The sequence below is a fragment of the Ambystoma mexicanum genome, chromosome 9 (genome assembly GCF_040938575.1).
Source record: "Ambystoma mexicanum isolate Mex_15411 chromosome 9, UKY_AmexF1_1, whole genome shotgun sequence".
Taxonomy (NCBI): domain Eukaryota; kingdom Metazoa; phylum Chordata; class Amphibia; order Caudata; family Ambystomatidae; genus Ambystoma; species Ambystoma mexicanum.
Window position 1 is genome coordinate 695,774,155 of NC_090931.1, and position 27,243 is coordinate 695,801,397.

A 27,243-nucleotide genomic window follows, 5' to 3' on the forward strand; every position below is an offset into this window, starting at 1 on the left:
TCCGATGTTCATTTACATTTTTTCAGAAAATGGCAGTGCTCTCATTCTACACTAAGCAAGTAAGAAGAATGCATGTGTAATTGAACAAGGGCGCCCCGCGACTTATTGGAGAGATGTTTCTGGGCTACCAAGGTTACAATTCATAAATGGAGCAGTGCCGTGTTCAATGTATGGATAGTTGAATATAGATTGCACCCCATTGCCAGTTATCACGATGGCTAGTTATCACACCATTGCCAGTGTCCAGCAAACTAGCGTAGCCCATTATTTCAAGTTTGCAGTATGCCCAGTTAATCACATAACTCCATGACCAATAGGAGGATAAGGGCCAGTTTCTATAACGTACAGTTAACACGGCATGGTCAGTTTCCAATATACCCACTTTGCCAACCATTGACAATTTATATTAGGCCAACTTTACATATAGTACAACATGCTTGTTCACCTGTAAAGCACCCCCGTCAGGTTTCACCTTCTGTTCCTGGTGCCAGATGGAATGGAGGCCAGTGCCCCTCATTGTGGTCTAGAGCTTTGCTGGGGACCGAGGCTTCAGCCAGTGGTAGAGACCGCCGTAAAGACACTACCCATCTGGCAATTTCTGCTAGTGACTTTCAGGCTGTGAAAACGTCTTGATGACACTGGTACAGTACTTGTTATTTTACTGGGCCAAGGCCCGAATTTGCACCAGTCTTAGTAATACCAGCGACCTGATCTTTTCAGTGTGAAGCGACAGTGAAATATGGATGTTTTGTAGTGGTGCAATCTCAGGATTTGCATCTGCACAATTACCATATACAGTATACATAATGTTTTTGCAAAGGAACTAACAGCAACGCAAATCTGGTCCTTTTGTTGGTTCTAACACCCACACAGTGCCTGTATTTGCGCCAGTGCTTAGACAGAATAAGTGGTAATGGAACCCGTTTTGCTAATTGCAGCCCCAGCAAGATGACCAATTATGACTGATCTTAGTACTGCTGCAATGACAACATTTGCACCAGTGTTAACACTGGAACGACCACCAGCACACGTGTGGTCATTGTGCCAGCCCCACAACTTGTGCAAATCCTGTCATTGCGGGAGCGCATAGACCGGCGTGCATTGCGGCTGCGCTGCCTTTAAAACAAGCAGTGCATGCCTCTGATAAATGCAGTTCCAGATGCAAACTTCTGATAATGCAATGAACATACAGTTTTCACAATCCTACTATGTTTAGACATGACATCATATCATCATAGTATTATATCATGGCATAGCACCATGACATGAAATGATATGACATTGTGACATGGCATGATGCCATGTCCTAGCATCATGACACATTTTATTTATTTATTTAATTATTTACATTGCGGTGCTATTTACATTGTGGTTTTACATGGCATAACTTGACATGCCAAAATGACTTAACAACATGACGACATGAAAACATGAAATGACATTACATGAGGTCATGATAACCTTTTCATGACATGACAGAATGACAGAACATCCTGAAATGATAAAAAAAGTATGTGATTTGACAGCATGACAAAATGCCAATGACATAATGACAGGACAGTGTGACAGGGCATCATGATTTAATAATGTGGCATGCCATTACATGGCATCATTGCATGGCATCAAAGCATGACATAATGACATGGCGCGAAGACATTATATGACATGACCTGACATCATAATGTGACATTGAGATACCCAGTAAACACGCAGTTTGGCAAACACAGTAAACTCTAATGTAAGGAATCCCAATTAAAATTCCGGTATAACCCCAGTCTGCACAATCTTAGTATACTCACAGTTTGCCATTCCCAATTTTGACAATTGTGGCTGACGTGCTCTAGTTGCCTACTACGGGCTGAGAAAGCCATGGTGTGGGTGGAGAGTGATACTTGACACACTCTCCACTTGACAATATTCTGGAACCCCTGGATGCTGTGAGTGTGGGTAGAGACTTTGTGCTCCTCCTACTTGTAACGACCACGGCTTGTTCCTTGACTAGGGGCAAGATTATTTACAGGTCATCCCTCTTCAGTTGAACATCAGACTCTTGATTGGACTTTGATTACATTTTTTGGAGCCGCTAGCCAGGACGGATCTTTGGCACTGACAGTCCTCACAGTTCATAGTGGGGCTGCCCTTTTTGACTGGGTGGCGGTGGCTTGTATTGTGATTTTTGTGGTACCGTTGAGATCATCGTCTTTTTGGAGGGGCCAGTGGCGCTTACATTCTGGCAAATACACTGTTCATTCCCTTGTATAATATACTGATATTAATGTAAAAAAGGGAAGGGCTACGAAGGAAGAAGAAATTGGTTAAATTGCTACCGCCTTGTGCATATTCTTTGCACAGCCCTGGGGATTGCCCCAGGCCTAACAGCAAAAGAAACCAGGTCATTTCCAAATCACGCCCTACGCAGGGGTTGACTGAACTAATCATAGATAGGATGAATATTAACAGCAATGAACAAATATCGTGTGAAGAAAGAGGTGATGGTCCCCTGAACTCACTAAAAAGCTAGAAAACCTGCAGTGTGCTAGGTTAACACAATCAGTGGATGGGCTGCCACGGGAGCAAGAGAAGATAACACATTTCTTTGCAACCAAGTGAGTTCACATAATTTGATGGCTAACATTGACAACAATACCTCTCTATGAAACATGTGTTTGAACTTAAGACGAGCATCCTTATCGGGAAATGTGCCCAACATTGAAATCCCGGCATTACTGCCTCCCACTCATTTGTTGATAACACCTGATCTCGAAAGAATAGTGAACATACACTTACCCACAGTGGTTAATACGATTTTGGATACTTCAAAAAGTATGATACAAGAAGATGATAATTTTAATGATTCTACTTTTATGCCAAACTTGAACACAATTGTTGTTACGATGGACGCCATTCTTGGCTTACGCGTCACATTGGCAAATGAATAAAGAGCAATAAAGAGGATCTTAGCCAGGGTAGTGGATGTGATTTTGACGAATAGTGTAGTGGACAGGGGATAGAAGCGAGAAATATTAGAGGTGGATTTTTAAGAAGAGGGGGGATGAAGAATCATCACGTGAGTCAAGTATGATAAACACCCTTCTTTCAATCTCTGACCACTCAATGTCATCTGTGGATATGAATCAAAAGAGGATCGCGCAGGACCAGCCAGTTATACAATCTCCGTCTGCCTGTAGCTCGTCACCCAATAATAATTTGCAAACAACACGGAAACGCAGGAAGAGAAATCAAACTAAACAACATTCTAAACATTAAAAACAAGTATCTGCGGAAGCAACAAATAATGCTTCAGCATTAGCAGCTATCCCAAAAGTAAACACAAATGTGACATCAATGAAGATCAAGAGAGCCAATTCAAGGAATATCGTTGTTGAAAATAAACAGCTAAAGCAACAATCCAGTACTTAAGATAAATGGCTACAATTTCCTGAAGAGAGTGTGACACCTAGGTCAGCAATTAAATATACCCACACAACGAGATAAAGCTCAAGTCATCAGGGTGCAACAGATACAATCTGATATGGGTACACAATGTAGCGTGCCTATGGCCAGTGAACTCTCTCAGATGACAACTGAGACTGTTGCCTCAAGGATACTGTCTAGGCCTATCTCTGATAATGGGATGATCCATGTATCTTCTTTTAATGAAAAAAAAATAGCCGAGGACCAACTAGGCGTAACACAAGTCTTGCAGGAAGATGGCCAATTTGCAGTCTCCCACCGCTATAATCAGCAGCATGACAAATCAGCATACTATCCGCAATGCATTTGCATTGAAGAAATTTTGCCTTCCAGCCATAGCCCATTTCTAAATCGATGAAACTGGATGACACTGTTGAAACAAGTTGAGGTGTTGTCTGTCTTGACGTCGCAAGATATTGAAAGGGTAGAACTATCCGGCTATCATAGCTAATTTAATTACGTGGTGGTAAAGTTTGTCAGCTGCATGGTGGTCGAAAGACTCATGCAATTTGTTAATGAATTGTATGCCATGGGTTACTGTATGCAACTACACTATGGCACACTGAGGAGGAACGCTTTAAGAGCTCTGTATATTCAATGGAGTGAAAATCAGTCACGAAACCTGCTTGATCAAAAAAGAGGTTGGGATACTGTACAGCAAACTTTACCCAATAAGGCTTGGGCTTCTTTGACTGAAGAGCAATGGTTTTGACCATCAGCCAGCTCTGAATTAGGACTCCACCTATCATAGAAAAGAAGGGGATTTAGATTGTCCACTACACAACCATTAGGCTAGTCTGCTTTTGCCACGACTGACATATTCATGTTACAAGAAACTTGTTTGACGTCGACCTACTCAATGGATGGTATTCTTTCAACCAGCAATTAAGAGCTCGGAAAGGGACACTTAGGGGTGGTTTATGCAGAGGCCTTAGACAAGGTTATCAGACAGTTAGGTATAATACTAGAACATCTTGTGATAATTGCTTAGCAGTTGAAACTAAGAACGTTTTTGATTGGAATGGAAGCACTTTAATATTCAATGTATATGATCCCCCTAATGGAACACATGTTGTCTCACTGCTGAAATGGGTGACAGAGTTGTTGTCACCATGGAAGTTAAAGAACCCCAAGGGGAGTATAATAATAGCTGGTGACTTCAATGCACAATGTAGTAATTTGCTATGTGATGACATAACAGATGACCAATGGAGTTTGCTTTCGGAGCATTCCAACCCATTGATACACACTGGTCGGAGGTTATCGGAAGTACTACTGGAATTCAACCTAGTACCATTGTTGCCTAGCAGGAATGAAAGCTTATTGGAGGTGATTATGTGGACTAATGGGCGCAGGATATGCCTTACGGACACTGTGCATTCTAAAGCATTAAAATATGAAATTGTATTTACCCTAGTTAGTGACCATGCTATGATGAAAGTTACCTTTCATTTGTATGCACAGAAGACCGGGAAGGCAGAACTAGGCAAGGTATCAGTTAACACCCAGGGAAATAGAGTTCTGTGGGCTGACGCTAATTTAAAAAGGGCCAATGAGCACATTGTGCAAACAGCTTGTTTCCCTGGATGAAATATTAAACCGCTGTAGAGGTGATTTCGTGGAATTATGCGCAATAATTAAGCCTTGCCTGTAAATGGCGGCCAAGATGACTGTGCAAGGCAAGGACAACCCTTGAATTTTTGATTATCGATTCATAATGAAAAACACTTGTTACATAAGATTGTGAGGCCTATTAAGAGAAATAAGAGCCTGAATTTCCAAGAACAAAAAATTAGGATTGGGGTTATATCTTCCAAACACAAGAATTGGCTGTGTGGCCATATAGCCAGTTTTGAATCAGCAAATTGGAAAATTATCTACGGACTGATTTGTACAAATGATTCTCATAGATTCTTATATCGCACTTACTTGGCCGCAGTGGCCCCTAAGGAAATATGCGTTATAGCTGAAGAATCCTGGAAGGCACATGTAAATGGACTCAATTGGGACCAAAACATGGCGAAATGTAAACCTTCCTATGTTTATTTGGGTGGCCCAGTCCTGAATAAAGAAATAAGTGACATTCTTGACATTCTGGCAATACTAAAAGAATCCAGGGCCCCAGGGCAAGATGAGTTAGCCAATGTTATACTGAACGTCCAGCCCTCAATTTTGGGCTAGGATACTGCATGAAACGTACATTTAAATATGCACAACAGGAGTGCTCCCTTGCTGTTGGTTAATTCAGTAATGATTCCGATACACACGTGTGGCTCTCACAGACCCTAACAACTACAGATCACTAGGCATGCTAGATACTAGCAGCAAAGCTTTTGCAATTATTCTGTTGTAATTACTGAACAAATGGTTTAGCGATAAACACCTGATAAAACCCCCAACAATTGGATTTAGGAACGGCTATTCCACCATACAGGCTATGTGGGCCCTATGCCATCTGGCTGCTGACGTATTGAGTGGGACTGATGGCGACCTTTACATGTGCTTTGTCGATTATTCCACAGCATTTGATTGTGTTGACTGTCATATCTCGTGGTCTAAGCTAGAAAGATGGGGTATTGACAAAAATCTGCTATATTTTGTCAGGGCACAGATACAGATACAATTGTTACATTCCGCCTTTCATAAAACAGAGATATCTCCTCCCCCATGCCTACTAATAAGGGTCTAAAACAGGGGTGCGTTCTTGCACCCCTGTTGTTTAACCTCCATGTGGCTGACATGGGGGAGAAACTAAGCATGACACTGACCTTTCTGCCACGTATTTGAGGGGTGGCGCTACCGTGGATTTCTTATGCAGATGACACGGTTTTACTTGATCGCACCCCTTTTGGCCTACTAAGAGCCATTAACAATCTGGTCCAGTTTGCAGATGAGAATAGATTGAAGATCAATCTTGCAAAGACCAAGGTTATGCACATATGAGTAAAGGTCGATACGCTACTAGGTTTAGCTGGTAAATTAATTATACAAAATTGGAGCAGGTTAAAACCTATGTCTACCTGGGGCTACCATGTTATAGTGCTCCTCCATCCTCACAATACTATATCTATGTCAAAGCTAAAGCTATGTGACAATGGCTGGTATTGAGGGGATTCATCAAGAGGGTTGGAGGAGAGTCAGTAGCGGGACATTTGGAAGTTTATACTAAAGCAATTGTTACCATGTATACTATATGGTTTAGAAGCTGTCCCTGAACATCACGTGGGTTGTTTAAACAAATTAGAAGGAAAAATACTTAGGTCACTGCTGAGCTGACCATTCCTGTGGCTGCTTTGAGAATTGAATTAGGCCCAACCTCCATATATACTATTAGGAAACTAGCCTGTAGTAAGTTACTATTACTAGTAAATTACTATTACATATAAATTAAGCTAGTATCACTATGGCGATCCTTGATATATTTACTATGTCCAAAGGACATGTAAATGAACGAATGGGTAATAAAGCACATCTTGAATTGGCGGATTCTGTGCAAGACCATGTGGAGAATATTGGTATGCCCATGATAGAGGCAGCACATATTGGTTTTTACCAGCATAAAGTAAAGATTAGGTTACAGGAAGGGGATCGAGTGAGCTCTATTGGCATCCTAGAGAACAAACAGTGTTATGAGGAGTATGGTAAACAAAGCATTTGGCAATATCAGCATACCCCAGTTTTGCAAAGCCACCATTCACCCAGATTGTATGTCCACGATGAAAGCCCCGGTAGACTCTGGTTTGTGCAATCTCATAGTATTCGCTGGTTGTGCAATTCCCGTGTATTCAAAGACTTTCAGTCCAGTTTGCAAAAACCAAGCATACCCTCAATGTATTGCAACACCTCCAGCATGTTCTGAGAAATTCCCAGCAGATATCCAGTCTGGACAATTGTAGAAAACAATCCAAGCATACACTCAGTTTGGAAAATCCCAATATACTCACACTTTGACAACCCCAGTGTGTACTCAGTTTTCATGATGGCAACTTATTCCCAGTTTTACAATCCCAATATGTTTCCATTTAATTAAGGATCCACAAATAAACAATTCCAGTGTACTCCCATTTTGCAATTACAAAATGTCAGTATGCTCTCTATATACCATTAGACCATTCCAGTTTGTTTCCAGTTAGCAAAATCTATTACATTCCTAGTTATTAAAACCTGGTATAATATTCCCAAATTAGCAGATGCCAGTTTAATCCAATTTTGACAATCTAATTTTCTCCCCAATTTGCACAACTGCACTGACCACCACGTTTGAAAAAACTAGGATACCTCACTGACAAATCTAAGATCATCGGCAACTATCACAGAGAGCAATTTGTCATTGGAAAAACATTGCTTGTGTAATTCTAACAGAAATGACAAAAAACTTGCCTACGTTCCAATACAATGGCAGACAGTGTGCTGAATCACAGGGTCATCACACTGCTTGGAAAAACCATTTCACCTGGAATGTGAAAGTGGATAATCCATTTGAGCCAAGTCACACATGCCAAAATGGTAGTTATTGCTTGAAGTTCACCTCCCGCTCGGAGCCACATCAGCAAGGCACTGTGGGCATGCAAATTAGCCCACAATGCAAACTTTTTGCTGCGGGCAGGGAACTGTCTTAGTCTTACAGGCCAGTGTTACTTTATACATAGTAGGTGAAGGTTTTTTTCCAGTCCTTTCGAAACCCACCATAACTTTATTGGTGATTTGCAAACATGCCATGTCTGTTTTGGGCTGATGAGGCTATGCATAAAGTAGCACGGCCCTATAAGACAAAGGACATTTCTTACATGGAGCAAAAGGCTTGCATTTGGGCTAATTTGCATACCCACAATGCTTTGCTGGTTTGGCTCTGAACTAGTGGTGAACTTCCAGTGATGGTTACTAGGCGGCATTGTAGCATATGTGACTTGGCTCAAATCGATTAACCGACTTTCACATTTCACTACCATAACTTCATTGGGGTGGAGGTATGCATGGCTTAAGGAGGAGGTATGAGGGCCAATAAAAGATACACAATTGAAAAATAGAACAACCAAAATATGTTGCACAAAATTTCCACAGACAAAAATATTTCCACAGAAACACATGCCTGGTGCTGCTGGTCATACTCTTATTCAGAGGAGAATTACCTGGTTTTACAGTGATGGTCTGGGTTTGGAAGGGTTAGACTGACAGGCATTTGGTCATACTTCCAGTGGTATAGGATGGAGATAAAAAAGTGATTGCAGATTAGATTCTGAAGTGAGTGTATCTTACTCCCTGGTCATTTAAATTGAGAGTAAATGATTTGTAGTGAGACCATCGCTTGGTAATCCATACTTCATTGCACCTATAAATTCATGCAAATTACAAGATGCATTTTATCTTAAAGTTCTTCTTAAGATCAGGTTGTAATATAAGTAGAACATCTTCCGGTGCCGCTGCTGTTACCACAGATCCAAGGAGGTTGAAGGAGCTGTGTATGTGGATTTTGTGGGGCTGCCTCCGAAGTGCAAATTTTGCTTCCATTTTTGCTGGGAAGTTTCAGGGAGTAAAAAAGACCAGGACACCTCTTATCTATTAGGTAGCACCATTCAAAGAACATATTATGTGGACCTGTTCTTTTGAAGTAGAGGGGTTTTCACATTTTTGGCACATTGGTTCTTGGTAGAGACAACAGGTGTCGTCTTTGGAAATGTATCCTAATTATATTTACTTTGTCCTAGTATTTTCCCAAAACTTGTTTCTCTTAGAGACTAGAAAACAAAGAGACAGCAACAATTACCCAGCATGCAGCTACATTGCAATTCATTGTACTATTTCTTGAGTTGACCGCCCAATAATGTTGCATCTTGTGAAGGAACGACCCAAGCAGTTCTGTACTGATTATAACCATACAGATCACATCAACATGTCCAAGCAGACACAGTTAATTGTCTTAAGCTGCAGACAGATCACTTTGGTGAAACACTGGGTGCTCTATAGGGCATAGAATGTTTTGTGATTTTATCTCGAGAGCCTGTGAAATCACTAGGACGCCCAACCTTCATACACAACCACTTCAGCTTGCCAGCCTCATCTTTTGAATGCAACGACAATCTACCCTATCTGCCAGCCTACATGCGTGTTGCAGTTAAGATGGAGCTGCCGCTGAGTTTACTATGCATATTATGATGCATCCAAGTGCTTTCTCGTAAAAATCACTATTCAAAAGAACAAAATTGTCCTCCAAAAAGCTTTAAGACTTTCCTGGCAAGATCCTTTCTTGCTTTCAAAGCAACCTGCAAGACGGATTGCCGATGATCAGTAACCTGCGATACCGATTGCTGATGATCATCAGTTTTGGAAACGAGAGTTGGTGCTCCTACTCTCTCCACCAGACCAAAAAGATGGAGATTCCTTGCTATCATAGTGGTTATTTCAGTGAAAATCAGAAAGTCAAAGATACTTATGTGCAACAAAGAATAATTGTCCAGATACTGGGTACACAACCCATGTTGTTTAATATTACAGCTATGTGCCACTGTCTCACGTTTCATACGTAGGCATTTTGACACAAAGCTCTATAAGGAGCACTCTGAACATCATTGACACATTTCAAGTATGCGTATGTTTGTGCAAAATATTTGGCGGCAAAATGCAGATGGAGAAATCACAGATGCCGGACCAAACCACAGTGCCCATGGCACGTGTTTCTTGCCGATGGCACGTGTTTATCCTCTTGCCTTGCTTCCTTGTAGACATCCATCATCACGCATGACTGCTCAAGGCCCTGTTTCACAAGAAGCTTTGAGGAACCCAGTTGTTAGCCTTGCACGATCAACAAACACATTCTCAGGCAGAGTGTCAGGATCACCGAGTGCTCATCCTTTTTCAGCATACAAGTGAAAGCACCTTCTCGAGTTCCTCACCCAAAAGAAACATGCACGTCAAGCTGTGAACTAGGCCGGGCCTTTGTTTTTGAGGTTCTGCTACAGAACGAGTGTCCCCGCATCCGATTCAGTATTTGCCGAACGGTTTGACACATATGTCCATTCTAATCCGAAGATTTAATCGATTCGTGAAACATAAATTTGCTTGCCAGAATGCCACCAAAGTGCAAAGTCCTTATCGTAACCATGTAGGTGTGTAAAATGAGAAAAGGAGGGGATCACACTGAATTATTTCAATTTCTGCTTGAACTCTAGATTATGTTCTGATTTTCCAAGAAGAACCCCCAAATAGTCTTCAACAATCAATCTAAAGTATGACCAAAAGTTTATCATCAAAATCAGCACCAGTGCATTACACTATTGAGTTACAATGTGGAAAGTGCCATTTTATTCTGCAGTGTCTGCGGTTCCTATGGTTGCCTTTTGGGCATAAACTGGCCTGAGAGGCAGCATTTAAAATGTTAAGACTTTTAATAAAGATACTTCCTCAACTGTGTCAACGTTGTGTAAAAGCAGTGGACAATGATCAGGTTATATGTATTATTAAGTGTGTATGTGTTTCATGCTGTGAGCAAGTTGGATGTCAATGCTTAATGCAAATTAAAGGTGCCTCTTCTTTATTGGCAATGTGAAGTAAGTGCTGACAATGATAGATTACAACTCTATGGGTAAATGCTCTCTGTATATGATGTCTGATACCCAGATTATATGTCTGATATCCCTTCGACAGTTCATAATTGGTAAAGTGTTTATTCACAAACAAGGCCCATACTGCTGTGTTAAAACGCATCGGGGCAAATTCACAAAGAAGTCACTATAATTATCTCCGATAGACTCCTGTCTGAAACCTGGACAGGGCTATTTGAGTCGCAAAGAAGCTACTATGTGTAACCCTTACTTACTCCTGTCTTGATAGGTCTACCTCAGGAGTAGGTTGGAGTTACTCTTAGTAACTTCTTTGTGATTCACACAGCCCCCTCCAGGTTTAAGTCAAGGGTATGTCATATTTGTGAATGAAGCCATAGTGTATAACATGCTTTTGACTATTTCTTTGTGCATCGACAACTCCTACAGTGAAAGAGCCATTGTGTTATGCATGTTCACATGTTTTGGCAAATCATGCATTCTTCTAACCAATTGCTTCTCCAAAGAACTTTATCATTAGGACTTTCCAGACTATTTCTCACGTGTTATGTTGATTAGAAAACACAAGGTTGTTGGTGTTGGTGCCTGGTCTCCCTGGATTTTGAATAAAGCATCTGTCTTCCCCATGATCTCCTATACCGAAAAAGTTCACAGTACCGTATCACTTCTGTCCTCTGCCCCAGGTACACACAATTGTTCCCACCAGCTATTCATCCCAGTTCTATAAGGGAAAGATTTGGGCAAAGCTCTTACGAAATATTTTAAATATCATCTCTCAACCTCTCTTCTTTCATACCACCAGACTTCTCTTCTTCATTCTCATCTTCAGTTTCCTTTCTTGGCTTTTATTCTGACCCAATGTATTCACTTTATTCTTAAAAAGATTCCAAGTTCTTCAGAACATGGATGTGTCATATGGTCTGCTCACATTTCACATACGGGTTATAAAAAAATGCCTTTTCTTTGTAAACCCTTCACATAGTATTTCCATCCATCTACTGCCTTGCTCTTATGATCACTGCCGTTGCCCTGCAACTATCTGCTATGTGTATTTGCAATGTACACTTGCCACCTTTGAAGTCTTTTCGTCCTTTCTCCAACTCATTCACGTAGCTATCGCTAAGCTCTACTTTCTACTGCCTCATCCCTCCTTGACGCAACATGTCCTGTTTCACCGGATATTTTCTATTTGTGCACCAAATGGCTCATAGGATTATTAAGATTGCCCCATCTAGGACTAAATATGGGCATGTCAATGTTCTCAAGTACGTTCAGCAGTAGCTCATCTAGGAAACAACTGAAAAACCACTAGGTATTTGTAGCCATTCTGAAACGTTATATTATAGGGTGGTGAGAGCCGTCCTGTAGTTAAGGTGAATTGGATTCTCATGGGAACCCCTTAAAATTCTGCTGTTAATACATTTTGATTGGAGTGACGGATTTGACTGAAATTTCAAAAGTGATTAGAGACTTGTGGGCACCCCCAGACTGCAAAGATTTGTAAAGACACAGTAAAAAATAAAAAAGATATTAAGAAGAGGAAGTTGCACCATACTTCCCATTCATTTTTCCATAGACAAACAAGGTACATTTTTGCCAAAGCGCACAGCCCAAACTGTGGGACAGATTTGGACCGGGTCCAAAACAACTTGGGCAGGAAGCATTGACTCGCGATCCATGTGTAGTTTGGGGTTATGCTGTGCAGTGGTTATTTAAATATTTGACAGAGAATGAGGTCCCCCCTTCTCAAAAATAGGCAGCCATAGCTCAGGGATTTACCCCAAACTGGGTGTTTTTAGAAATGAAACAGCCGCCATCTTGGGTGTGAGAGATATTCGAGGTTATAGCCGAGGATATGGGAAAATAAGACACAGGAAAAAAAGCTATTTGTGGGACAAATAACATGCAAATGCCATCATGCTAAAAGTGGGTGGCTAGATGGTACCAAATGAAATTTGGGAGTTGGAGGGGTCTAGGGACTGAGGTTGCAGCACAAAGCTTTCTGTAAGTCTCGGCTATAGTCGCAAATAGCTGACATCTCAATGCAAACTTTGTCACAGAAAAAGCCTGTGTTGTGGGCGAAAAGGGAGAGTGCAGGGGAGGTGAGGAAGCCCTCTAGGGGCCCGGGGAGCTTGCACAGATGAGGGGGGGCACTTGGTGAGGGCCCGAAAGCATTTTTTTGCCATTTTTCTGATAGTCACATCTATAAAGCAGTAAGGATAGCCAAGGGTATCTGTAGTTCAGTACCCGCAGTTACATTATTTTTCTCTTTTTTGGGATATTTTGAATATTTTTACCACTATAGTGATTTTTGGGGGTGAAAAATAACACGATTGCCATTCAGGTCTCACATCCATGCAGTAATCGGGACAAATCTTGCTTAGCTTCAAAGTGAGGAAGGAGCCACCCTCTTCAGGACATGTCACCCAATCATTACCCTCAAATTACAGACCATTTAGAGAAACAGGCTGACCCTTTCCTTATTTTGAAGCTAAGCAGGGTCAGTCCCGGTTACTGCATGGATAGGCTACCAAATGGGAATCTAAATTATAATTGTTTTTATAACTTGCTACTGTCAGTCTTTGAAGGTTTTGCACTCAGGGGCAATTGTTTGCCTTTTGCTGAATTGCATTCTGGTATTTGTAGTCAATAGATATTTTTACAGAAACAGTGGGTTTCCCATCCCTGCAGAAACTGGGACAAACCCTGCTTACCTTCACAGCAAAGAAGGAGTCAGCCCCATAAGGCCATGCTGCCTAATAAATGAGCCCACTTTACAAAACCACTTAGAGAAACATGGCCTAAAGGGGCTTGATGCTTCCTTGCTTTGAAACTAAGCAGGGTCGGTCACAGGAGGTGCTACTGTCAGTCATTGAAAGTTTTGCATTCAGAGACAATTTTCTTGCCTTTTCCTGAATTGCAGTTTGGTATTTGTAGTCTCACAGTCAAGATGGGGGAAATAATGCCACATCTTACACTTTTTGCCTAATATAGTTCTATGAGGATTTATTTATTTGAGTGACACTATGGTATGTGTACTTTTAAAGTTAGCTTTCTAAAGCACAGTATTGTTGAAAGCCAGCCATGGGGGTGAGGAGGGGAAATGATGCAAGGGCAAATAAGCCATGAGTATTTCCCACAATGTGGCAAGATAGTTTGCAATCCTGGACCCTGGTGCAGTTATATTTCCCTGATTGTGAGTGTTTTTCAGGGCACCAGTAAAGGATGCATGTGGGTGGACAGCGTCAGGGTGGATGCAACCCCTTGGGTTGTTTCGAGGTTGGCAAGCTTGATGAAGTATTTGGATACCAGGATTTTACTGAGGCTGTCATGTTCCCAGTGCAGACGCTTACCCACAAGACAAAGCACTTGTTTCATATTGGGATTTTGTTTTCCATGGAATATTTCACTACAAATTGCTGGGTTTAAACAGTGAGCAACTTTAATTCGTTGCCAGCATATTTATTGGAAGATTTCCTCTCTCAGGTTATTTTTCTGGTGTTCATTACTATTTTAAAAAATGTAATGCTATTTTGTCTCCCTGTCAAGATGGCGGGTATATTGCTACAATCATACACCTTTCGCCTAACAAAGTTCTATAAGGATTTATATATTTGAGTGACACTATGGTGTGTGTCATTTTCAAGTTATCTTTATAAAGCAGAGTATTGTTGAAAGCCAGATATGGGGGTGAGGAGGGGAAATGATAAGAGGGCAAATAAGCCATGAGTATTTGTCCACGATGTGGCAAGAGAGTTTGCAATCCTGGTCACTGGTACAGTTATTTTCCCCTAATTGTGACTGCTTTTTACAACACAAGTAAAGGACACATATGGGTTGACAGCATAAATTTTCTTCAGAGGGTGGACACAACCCCTTGGTTTCTTTCGGGGTTGGTAAACTTGCTCAAGTATTTGGCTACCAGAATTTTACTTAGGTTGTCCTGCTCCCAGTGCAAACGCTTTCTCACAAGACCACAAGCACATGTTTCGTGTTGGGATTTCATTTTCATGGGAATATTTCATGACAGACCGCTGGGTTTAAAAGGTGTGCATCTTTTATACTTTGCCAGCATATATATTGAAACATTTCCTCTCTCAGGTTATTTGTCTGGTGTTCCTTACCTTTTTTAAAAGGACAATGCTTTTTTGCCTTCCACACTTTTGTGCAGGTAGTTGGTCTATTGAACTACATTAGTATATTTCATTTTATGATATATGTCCGCTTACTGTGCATATCTTCATGGATGTCAGCTTTCGATTTTTGCTATGAGGCAAAAGTACCTGGGCATATGTTAATCTTGCAGCTAGTCATTTTATTTTTCCTTTTACATGCTGCTTAAATTTGGTTAGTTGGGGTTGTGCGATTTATCACAACAGTCACCAAGAGACCGGCCATAAAACAAGTGGCGTGTAGCACACTGCCTAAACAAAGTGTGTGATCCTTGACAAATCATTTAATCTGTTTGTGCATTGCCTAAAAACATTGTGAGTTCTCAAAGCCTGCAATATGTCATACTTAACAATACCACTGTCAAAACAGGACAGAATCAGTTTGTGATTGATGAACGTCTTTCAGCAATGGGAAGCAAGTGTTTTAAAATATGGAGTGGTCGTGTCCACCGGCCATGGCCAGAGGCCATGGCTAGTGGTCTGGAAGCGTTTTCAAATGGACAGTGGGCCTGGTCAGAGGTCGTTAAGGTGAGAACTTAATGCAACAAAACCCCTGAAATTCTGCTAAAGCCACCTTAGCTTTGCACCTCCTGTTTTGCAGCCTATGACCACATCACAAATCACATCACTGATGACAACACTAATTACATTGTATATAACTGATTACATCAATAATGGAATCAGACATAACATAATTTATAAGTTAGCGAATTAGAACTTTGATTACAATAATAACAATTTTCTACTGTGGACTTGGCCATGACAAAGGCTGGGATCCTTGGCCAGCACCAAAGGCCATAGCTAGTGGTCGGTTGGTGTTCATAAGCGGCAATGTGCATGGTTAAAAGCCATGCCTAGTAGCCCATCACCGTTTTAAAATATAAAGTGGCCAAATTTGCAAGCTGTAGTCATTGGCCATGGCTAAAGGCCATAGCTAGTGCTGAATAATATGTTAGAATATACAGTCTGCACAGCTGAAGACTGTGGCCACTGGCTAGTATTGTGTTGAAGACCATGGCTAGTGGCTGGATCGTCTATATAATATATAGTGGGCACAGCCAAAGACCACAGCTAGTGGCTGGTTAGTGTTGTATAAAACAGGGGGCACGGCCAAAGGCCATCGTTTATTGCATTGTATTATTTTAAAATATACAGTGGACATGGCCAAAAGATGCACACACTGCTCATGGTCAAAGGCCATGGCTAGTGAGGCCCATTTATATAGTAGAATATATAGTGGGCACAGACAAAGATTGTGGCGACTGTCCAGTATTGTGCTAAAGCCCATGGCTAGTGTCTGATCAGTGTATATAACATACAGTGGACACGGTTGAAGCTGTATCCACTGGTAAAGGCCACATTCTATGGTTGGACGCCTGTTAGTGATTTAAAATATTCAGTGCAAATGGGTGAAACTTGTGACCACTGTCCATAACTGAAGGACAGGACTAGTAGCCATTCATGTGTTAAAATATATTTGGTCATGCACACTGACCATGGCTCAAGGGCATGCTTGATGCCACTTACTGCTGTAATGTAATTAGTGATGTCATCAGTGATGTCATCTGTGATGTCATCATTATGGTCATAGGCTGTGCAACAGGGGGCGCGAAGATAAGGCGGCTTTAGCTGAATTTCAGGGGTTTTGTTGTCACAACTGTTGTTGTCCTTAAATACATCCAATATGTGGGTGGGCATGATGTGGATACATGACAGTAAACTCAGATTCACAGCGTTCCCAAGGCATAAACCTATCAACTTATTGTGATTAACTAAATAGCTTCTGTTCCAGACGTGGACCCCTTGCTCGTTGTGCCTTATAGATGCTCAGCTTCACCTCACTGAGGAGGCCCAACAAGGCCAAAGCACATGCCTGGCGTTGCTGATGGCACTCTTGTTCAGAGGAGATTTGCCTAGCATTTCAGTGATGGATTGCCCCAGTGGGTGGGATCAGACTAATATGCAAACGTATGTCTCCTCTGTGAAGGGTCATTGAGCTAAAACGTTTTTGTAGACCCTCCTGAGTAGAAGCAATTCCATAGAACTGGTTATTTAAACCATGTTCGTTCTCAGCAGATGGGCTCACACACTCTTGTTTAATTTGTCAAACTTCGGGTATCACCCTAAGCAACCAAAGGTAATCCAGACGTGCCCACTGTGCCATATAGAGGCATAGCTTCACCTCACTGAGGAAGCCCAACAAGGCTGAAACACGTGTCTGGGGTTGCTGATGGAACTCTTGTTCAGAGGAGAATTGTCTAGTATTTCGGTGACGGACTGCCCCGGTGGGGGGGGACTAGACTGATATGCAAATGGATATTTCTCCCCTGTGATGTGTCAGTGAGCTAAAACATGGTTATATACCCTCCTGAGTGGAAGACATTCCAAAGAATAGGCTATTTGAATCATGTTCGTTCTCAGTAGAGGGGATCCCACGCCCTTGTTGAAAAAGAAAAAAAGGTTTGCAGCATCAGAGGAAATAATCATTTGGAACTTCCACCCTGGTGGGTGTTACTGCTTGATTAATAGTACATGGAAAGCAGTGCTTGCACTTTCTATTTTATTTTTTCCCACATCTGCCAGCAATACAAATTTAAATTAGAACTCGCACCTTCTTCAATGGTTGTGTTATCATTGAAATTCGTACACCCTTAGTAAGGCACATGTACATATATTGCTATGGTTTTCTATTTTAAAATTGATTCGCCAAATTTGAATATCAATCTGATTCTTCAAATATGTCTTTGATAACTTCACAGAAAGCCTGTCTTTGTCCAAAGCAGTTTGCTTTCTTAAAAGCTTTACATTTCTGTACAGATTTAGCAAACCACTTTTTTGTTGAAGGTGTATTATTTTTTGTGACCCTCCTTGTGGTTTATTTAGTGGCAAAAAGAACAGTGCTGGAATGACAGCGCTGGAAAAATACTGCATCCATGTATCTCTGCTTATGCTACATAATAAGGAATTGTAGTTGCAGGTAACCCCAACGCCTGGTGAATGAGCTCTATACTGGCCATGAACAGCTCTTGGGCGCAAGAGTGTTGCTCGTCCTAAGCGGGTGTTCCAATCCACGACCAATCTATAGAACCTGCCAAAATGTCGGATAGTGGTCTTTAAGATTCCACGCTCAGCCCATTCGCAAGCTGACTAACACGCGGGTTCCCATAGCTAGTAACCAGATTCTAGACGGCCGGCCGTGTGGGCCATATCTGGGCTGGGTGCTGAGAGTCAAAAGGTGATTACGCTCGGTATGGAAAAGCAGAGCCATATAGTCCAAAGCAACACATGCCTTTGTATCAAGGTCAACAAAGAATGTGCATAGCCAATATTCCACCGCATAGAGCTTTAGCACGTGGAAGGGTTCAAAGCAATAGCGCTCACTAATGGCTAAGCTGCTCAGATTCTGAGATGTAAAACCTGTGTGAAGCCACTCAGCATAGACTATGCACAGGTTTGCAATGAGTGCATGGTTCTTTTACATGGTTATAGATTGTAACATATTTTCTTTCCATATGTCTTAATTTTGCATTTGTTTTTTTTCCACAGACTCTAGTCAACCTGTGGAGAGATGGGGTTTTGACACCGGAAATGAACAATGCTTTGTGTGCAGTTTTAAACATTAGAAACCCTGTCTTCAGAACAAGTGACTTTGCACCCAGGTGACATCTGTTGTTTTTTAAACCTCCCACTCCCCCCTTGTGTCCAGCGCCCCCATTCTTCAATGCATGCATAAACATTTATCATCTGCATATTTCATTAAATTTGACATAAGGTCTTGTAGCAGGAACTCAAAACGTGTGTGATGTAAGCAGTAAAGAGAAACGCCATAGCCACGGAAGATAAGACATGCGTCATTTCTTACTTAAAGCCCCATCCTGTACCCCCAAGCACAATAGCGGCTACCAGGATGGCTCCAGCGATGGAGCCTATTATAAGGTTGGTGGCACTAGGACCTGTGACAAAGGATCATGGGAAGAAATACGTCAGAACCATCCACTGCATTCACAAGGGAAACGTAGATAAGCGATTTCAGGACAACTCAAAATCCCCCCTCCCTCCACGATTGATGTGCCAAACATTTCTAGGAAGTTCACTTTTTGAAATTGGTCAGATTTATGTCGGCCTCTGAATGAGACAAACAACATATGGCTTGTTAACATTTGATACAGTTTTCTTCACCCTTCATAGAGACTTAAAACAGTACCATTGACTTCAATGTCGAAGTTTACTCATTGACATAGGAAACACTGTTAAACAATTCATTGGTTCAGGAATCAACATTATTTCCAACATTCAAATGCTTCGGGAGGACGAAATGCAGACATATTTGGTTAAAAAAAAGCCTCTTTAATGGGAAGTTACTCAAAATATTCAGGTGCACTTTCCCTGAAAAGTCTTTCCTTCCAAGGGCGGATCTTGTCCCAAATTGTTTCAAATCTTTGTATAATCTGTTCTGTTGGGCAAAGTCCATGTGTGGGCAGGGCGAGTGTCAGGTGGTGGGCGATGGAAGTTTAGAGAAATCATTGAACAGGAAGTAGGAGGAGGTGCTCGTCTGGCCACTGACAAGTGACATCTATCAAGTCATTTCTTCATCACGCTCAAGTGGCCAATCAAGAAGCACAGAGAACAGGGCAGGTGTTAAAGAATGTTGCGGAAAGTAAGTTAAGCATCTAAACTACTGGCCTCCAAGTCTGGTCCATTGAAACCCCATCAACACCAGGTTTTTAGGATAAATGTGCACTATGCAAAATGAATTCAATTTCCCTAGATATTTTCTTTATCTGGACAGTACAGATAAAACATGGACAATAGATATAGTGTAGTTGTAGTGAAAACCCATCATGGAACCAGAATGGAGGTAACAAGGACAGCTCCTACAGGGATCTTGCGATGGTCCTTCAGAAAACAAATAGGAAGTCTCTTCTGGATTCCGCTCCTTCTTCCTTCTTGCCCCAGTAGACTGGAACTCTAGTACTACATTCAAATCTGCACCTCATTAACCATGAAGGCGCTCTCTGTGCCTAGCCGCACATTACTCCTCCTCCCCTACCTTTCTGCCCTCTGCCACACTGCCCATGCTAACCTGTTCATTAGCTTGTTCTGTGCTATGGGTTTCGCCTAGCCCTGCTCTCTGTAACATTCCCCTGCCGTCATCCACTGGCCGGAAATCAGCTTGCTCCTTTTATTGTGTGGTACCTGACTCAGGATTGCCCTGCTGAATGGTAATTCCTTTTGAACAAGTTTCTGGTTGAAACACCTGCATCCTCAAATAATTAAATGTGCCTTGTCAGCAAGAGAGTTACGTCACAAAGCCAAAGCAAATATTGCCATAAACAAAGGTTCCTTTGAAACTACATTCTGTTTTCTCACTAGAGTCGAGCCCATTCTATGCATGTGGCCTGATTCTTATGTGAATAAGAAACATGAGTTCTATGCACTCGAGCAAGCTGCAATAGTGTATCACCAGGCTTGTCTGTTGAGCATATTAAACACAACCCACAGGAAAGAGAACTCCCTCTTTCCGCGTGTGTTACCTGCATGCTAGGGCAGAACCAAGATCGTTGCCACCCTCATATTTCACCACGTAGGACCTTTGCTTGGACACCTTCCAAGCTTTAGCAGGTGTAAGTGGATCTAGGTCACCTGGCCTAAGCCCCGCTCACCTGGTGCCTTCCTGCTTGCTGCTCTTTTCCCTACTCCTCCAGCCTCTTTTCCTTTGCAGCTGTGGAGCAGGTGTAAGTGTGTTACTACTGACTTCTGCAATTGTATTAGCTCTCCCCTCTTGCTTCTCAACTCTTTTTGACTGCTTACTCTCTGTTCTCTCCTCCCCTTCCCTCTCCCTTTTCCTATCTCCTCCCCTCCTCCCCTTACTTTCTTCTATGCACTCACTCTATCAGAATTGTCCCTGGACCTAGTATGATAGCAACCTTGTCTGTCACCCCCCCATCCCCTTACTGCTCCCCCCCACTCCAGCACTATCTGAAACGCTGTCAGGCCTAGTACGATAGTCGCTTGTTTTGTTCCTCCCCTCCCTTTCTGAACCCCTCTCCCTCACCTTTTGTTTTTCTCCGGATGTTGTCAGGCCTAGTATGGTAGTCGCCTGTCTGTTTCCATTTCCTTCCCACTCTCCCCCTCCCTTCCTTATCTATGTCTTAGCTATTGTCAGGCCGAGTACAATAGTTAATTTCACATCCTTACTGTTCATGGCCTGTAAGAATGTTGTTGTATTTTCCCTTGTTCCTTCCCTTGCCTTGAAGCGCTTTGAAACACATTGTGTATAGGTGCTATATAAATAAACTATCATATCATATCATAACTGTGCTGCCACACTTGGGAAAGAAATGGAGCTGGCTGTCCGCACCCTTGCCACGGAACATAGCACAGCCAAACGAGCTACACAGAATGTTCCTGGCTTGGTGTATTCTCCTGTGGCTGATGTCAGGAGTGGGGAAGGGGAAGATGCAGTTCCCCCCTAGACCCCATGGCATGGCTGTAGGTAGCAAAAAATGTAATGGCTAGGATTGCACATGCCAGACTGCAGTCTCGGTCAACGAGCAGGTGCGTGGTTCTGATAGGCAACATGTCTGCCAAGCACCCAAGCAGGATTGAGAACGGATGAAGATAGCAACCCTGGCTCCAGATAGCACTGGATGGAAGAAAGACAGTACTATCACTCCCAAAACCAGGCAGCGGCTGAGGGCCTAATGCAACGGAGCGGAATAATCACATACGGCTTCAGCTGGGGGAGGGAAACATGGACTAGCATGAGCTAAGGTGGCTTCAGGATGGATGGGAACCCTCAGCCTGCAGAGCATGGGTTCCTAACCAGTCATAATGAGTGCCATGCTTAGGAATCTAAAGTTTCTGGGAAAAGTGCATGAATACAAAAGGAGAACATAGAGATGCCCATTACTTGGGCATTGCACATCCCATTCTGTTTAATGTCAAAGGAGCCTCATTCCCTTCCTCAGACAAGGCCGATCCAATCTGATAGTAGGAAGGAGATAGAGGAACCCACTCAATGACAAACAATAGACCATTCGGAGTGGACCCTACAAGACAGGAGGTGCCACATGCCTGAGGTCTGGAGCTCCACGGCAGGATGCTACATGTCTGAGGTCTGGATGGCTTTTCAGCCTTCACCAACTGACCAAAGAACCCTCCCACCCAGCGAAGGACAATGGAGCCAATGAATGATTGTTCCAACATCCAGCCTCTGCTGATTGTCACTGTTCCAGGGGGCCGTCACCAGCTACCAGGTGGACCCCCAAGACTTGTATTGTTTGTTTTACGATCTGAGTTGGGAAGGAACACAAAATGTAGTTGGAACCCTTGAAGAAGCATTAGCCATTGGGACAGGCCACATGCCTTGAATTTAGAGAAGTTTGAACGTCTGTGCCATGGCAGAATTTTGTTTTGTGCCACAGCCACTTTTAAAATCAAGGCTGTTTGGTTGTGGCGGACCGTCATGTTTGTCCTTCGCATCTAGGGAGCTAATGGGAACAGAGGCCAATATAAGCATTCTTGTTAAATCAATAGTTTGGCTTCCTGCAGCATTTATTCTGAAGAAAAGACTTTCAAAGAAGGAAAGAACCGCACAGCAACTTTATTCTCCAATGTGTATCCTTAACTTGACTGAGATGTTGGCCTTTCTGTAACAGCTAATGGCAGCGTGTGTTGCCACGGCAGCCATTACTTCTTCTAAGCCATAACCTCTTCAGCTTTCCTTTCAGGCTTGACGGGCGATATGTTTTTCTATGTCAATGGTGCATGCCATCTGAGGGTGACTTGAGAGACTCCACAAACATCATTAATTGGCTGGAATCTTATTAACAGAAACCCTACGAGGGGCACCAACTGCATTATTGTAGAGTCTCGACACTGCAACCTCGTCTTCGGTTGGACGCTCGTGTCAAGTTCATCACAAGAACAACTCACTGCACTATGCCATCAATATTTGCCGTCGAGGTCAAAAACATCCGGGCAGGTAGTGCACTGTCAACAATGGCAACCGGTCCATAAAACGTGAGTTTTTAGGGGAGCCTGCTCACCTCCACTCTTGAGACACTAGCTTTGGCTCTGTGCGCATATGTGACAACCCCGCCTAACAATTTCTTTATTTTAAGGTATTGTGAACACATTTGCCAGGCTTCCACTTCTTTGTAGGTAATCCTCTTTCAGTGTGCTTGTTTTGTCCTCCTATCTCAGGCCCATCTGCAAGAGCTGGTATGGGATATGAACCCATTCCACTGAGAACACTTTTCACTTTCCATACACTACTGATGAACTGTAGTGACCTAATCTTCTTTGGGGGGTCACCTAGCCCCCACACCAGGGGCTTCTAAGGTGGAATCTTCCTTTAAAGGGAAAACAGTTGAACGTTAGAAAAACTACCCAGAATGCATATTCACACTTTTAATTATGACATTCAAAACAGAATCCAATTGTAATACTAATGAAGTGCAAAAGAAATGGCCTTCGTACACAAGCTTTTTAATTTTTGGAGCGGAGGAAATCTTCACCAGGGAAAATTAGGAAAAGCGGGATTGGTGGATGAAATAAGAAAAGGCCGAGGTATTTCATAACAGAGAGCACATTTTCAAAGTGTTCTTCCGTCCTTTACACTTGTGTTTTATTCTGCCCTTTATTGAAGTTTCAAGAAAATACGCTTTGTTTGTAATCATGTGGCTCCTGATATGATCCGTAGAGGTGCATGGAGGGATCTATCTGGCTTGCATGTGGGAGTGATATAAGCTCTGCAGCCTGCTTCCATTGCTTGGTCTGTTGTCGCAGAGTCCGGGCTGCGATCAATATAGCAATGGGGATGAACCAACACACACTCCATGCAGTTCTAAGGGGGAATTTAAAGCACTTGAGCATTTATATACAAACTCACCATTGCAATTAATTCGAAAAATGAAGTGACAACAAGTGAAGGGAATAACGTTTAATGTGGACATTAATTTGGTCTAACACTGGAGATTGTATTAGGTCTATTCTGCTCACTTTGGATGGAAGAACACTAGTAGACCTGATAAATGATGCATCGCAAGAGTGAAGACCGATTGGTTACCGCAATGCCCTCTCTGTGATTTACCCTATGTCGGATAGGTTATGTTCACTGTAACCAAACTCTGTGCCATAAAGCAGTGGGCACATTTTATTTGGTTGCCATTTTTGAACTGGACAAGTTGAGAGAAATGTAATGAAACAGCATGTATTCTATTAGTTGTAAAGGTGGAGAAAAATAGATATTCAGGAAGGGTGTTTTGTTTTATGCCCCACATTGTCCCAGACAGGAGAGGGTTCAACACTGCATGAGCAAAAACCACATGACATGGACACGTTCAAATCACATGACAAAATACAGTCACCACATGACACAAAGCCAATGGGACAGTACAGAGAGAAAGAGAGAGAGGGTGGGAGAGAGAGAAAGAGGACTCGGGTGCATACAGATACCTCACATACTAGGGCACCGGATAGCAAAGCTCTGGAACTGAGAAAGAAATTGCTTACTCTATGCCCCACCCTGTGCCTCCAAAAATCACCCCCAGTGCCAGAATGGTCCCTGCCACTGCACCTATGAGCCGGTTAGTGGCCATGCTCACTGTGTGGAGGGAAAGGGGAAATCGTTTTTTAGAGAGAACGATCACATGCTGAAGAATACAGTAGCTCTTCGAAGGGAAAATGCTCATACACCTTTTTTCATGAACGTACAATCGTTAACCTACCAATGATCCCGTTGGAAACAGCTTTAAAAAAAAAGTGTTTTTTTTTTTTTAGAAAAAGCCTGTCAAACAAACACGATGATTGACTTTAAATTGCCCTCATGTTATAAGGCTCTTCACACAAAAAAGAAGAGATAACATTAGGTCCCTTCACTATGTGGTTGTTCAACATTAAATCCATTTTCTCTCTTATTCTTATTTTTGATGCAAGTCTTAGTGTAGACAACGCGGTTGCATTCCATATCATGATATGACCCACTTTTTACAATGATGTGAGTAACCACACTCCAAATGGTATATGTTTATCTTTCATAAAATGTATTTTCGATATAGACACATCTTTGTTTTGAGTTGTAAATCTAATCACAAGAATATCAAATCAGTGAAACACTGTAGAGTTCAATGACACGCTAATTTGCTAGTAACCCTTTGTAACAGAAAAAGCGTATACTTTCTACTCTCATTAGAAAAAAAGAGGACAATGTTGAACATACCACTGGCTAGTTCCTGAATCTGTGTACCCAGCTATCATACTAGGCTCTCACTCAAATAGGCAGGATAGGGCTACTGGCGGAGTCTTGAATTGGGTTAGACTTTTCTTGTTTAACGAGAAGAAACATTACGCCTTGCACACCAACACATATAGATGTTTATCACAAATGGAATGTCCTCGTTCCATGCGGCATACCTACACATTGTTAATAGATGCTTATAGAATGGGCACCCACTGAAAAAAGCCATTGGTTAGGAGAGACATGAAAAAGATTAACCGTCAACAAACTCGGCAGTAAAACACAGGTACAAAGATAGACAGGTTATAGATTATTACAAAGCAACCAAATCCTTAACAATCATTTTTTAAACGTGAGTAGAAAAGTACTTTCTTAAAAAGGAGAGTTAGACATCAAACAAAATGGATAGTGTATCGAAGACCTGAATACGCAAGGAGTTGGAGGCATATTAGAACGGTTAGTGCTTGCGGTGGGTTTTTAGATGTTGCTGGGTTGAATGCTGTGGTTGGAGTGTGTGGAGTGTGAGGTGGGTTTTATGATGCTGCTAGGATGGAAGTTGCAGTTTGAGTTGGGGTGGTATTTACGATGCTTCTGGGTTCAGTGCTGTGGTTGGAGCACGGGGTAGCATTTAAGGAGCTACGGGGTTGGCTGTGGTGATTGGAGCATTGGATGGAATTTAAGATGCTTCTGGTTTGGAGATGTTGGTTGGAGCTTGGACTGAGATTTAAGATGCTGCTGAATTGGTTGCTGTGGTTGGGTCTTGGGATGGCATTTGAGATGCCGCTGGATTGAATGCTGTGGTTGGAGCGTGGGGTGGGTTTTAAGATGCTGCGCTGTGGTTGGAGTTGAGGCGTATTTCAAATGCTGCTAGGTCAGTTGCGGTTATTGAAGCATTGAGTGGAATGTAAAATGCTTCTGGGGTGGAGGCTGTGGTTGGAGCTTGGAGTGAGATTTTAGACGCTTCTGGATTGGTTGCTGTGGTTGGGATTTGGGATGGGATTTAAGATGCTGCTGGGTTGGATGTTGTGATTGGAGCTTAGGGTGCTATTTAAGATGCTTCTAGGCTGGATGCAGTGGCTGGAGCTTGGGGTAGTATTCATCATGCTGCTGGGTTTGAGTTGTGTTTGCAGCTTAATATGCGATATAAGATACTTCTGGGTCAGTTCCTGTGAGTGGAGCATGTGGTGAGACTTAAGATTTTTCTGGGTTCAATGCAGTTTTTGGAGTGTGGGTTGGGTTTTAAGATGCTTTTGGGTGGGTTGTTGTGGTTGGGGATTGGGCTAGGAATTAAGATGCTTGTGAGTCGGTTGCTCTGATAGGAGCATGGGGTGGGATTTCTTATGCTGCTGGGTTGGAGGCTGTGTTGCCTGGTTGGAAGCAGTGGCTGGAGTTGGGGTGGTATTGAAGATGCTACTGGGTTGGATGCTTTGGTTGCGGTGGTATTTAAGATGCTACTGGTGTGGTTGGAGTTTGGTGTAGCATTTAAAATCATGCTGGGTTGGATGCTGTTACTAGAATGCAGGTAAGTCGTAAGAATTTGAAAGACTGGGTGTTGTAATGGGGCATGTGGTGGGGTTTAAGATGCTGCTGGGTTCAATGCTGTGGTTGGAGTGTGGGTGGTTTTTAAGATGCGTTGGTTGTGGTGGTTGAGGATTGGACTAGGATTTAATATGCTTATGGGTCAGTTGCTGTGATTGGAGCATGGGGGGATTTAATATACTGCTGGGCTGGAGGCGGTTGTTTGACATCTGTTTGGGATTTGAGATGGTGCTGTGTTGGATGTTGTGGTTGGAGCCTC

General features: G+C 42.4%; 1 protein-coding gene across 4 annotated transcripts in view; it reads right to left on the reverse strand.

The window, feature by feature from the left end:
- ADAM23 (ADAM metallopeptidase domain 23) overlaps positions 1-27,243 on the reverse strand; it is a 742,840-nt gene that overhangs the window by 26,071 nt on the left and 689,526 nt on the right. The window contains exon 25 of one of the 4 annotated variants that reach the window (XM_069615576.1): positions 24,722-24,812. The exons of 1 other annotated variant lie outside the window; for it this stretch is intronic. In XM_069615576.1, coding sequence (XP_069471677.1) covers positions 24,722-24,812 — 91 coding nt within the window. Of the gene's footprint in view, positions 1-19,064; positions 19,156-24,721; positions 24,813-25,625; positions 25,661-27,243 lie in introns of all 4 variants that reach the window. 2 more of the 4 variants (XM_069615575.1, XM_069615577.1) reach the window with 2 other exon arrangements.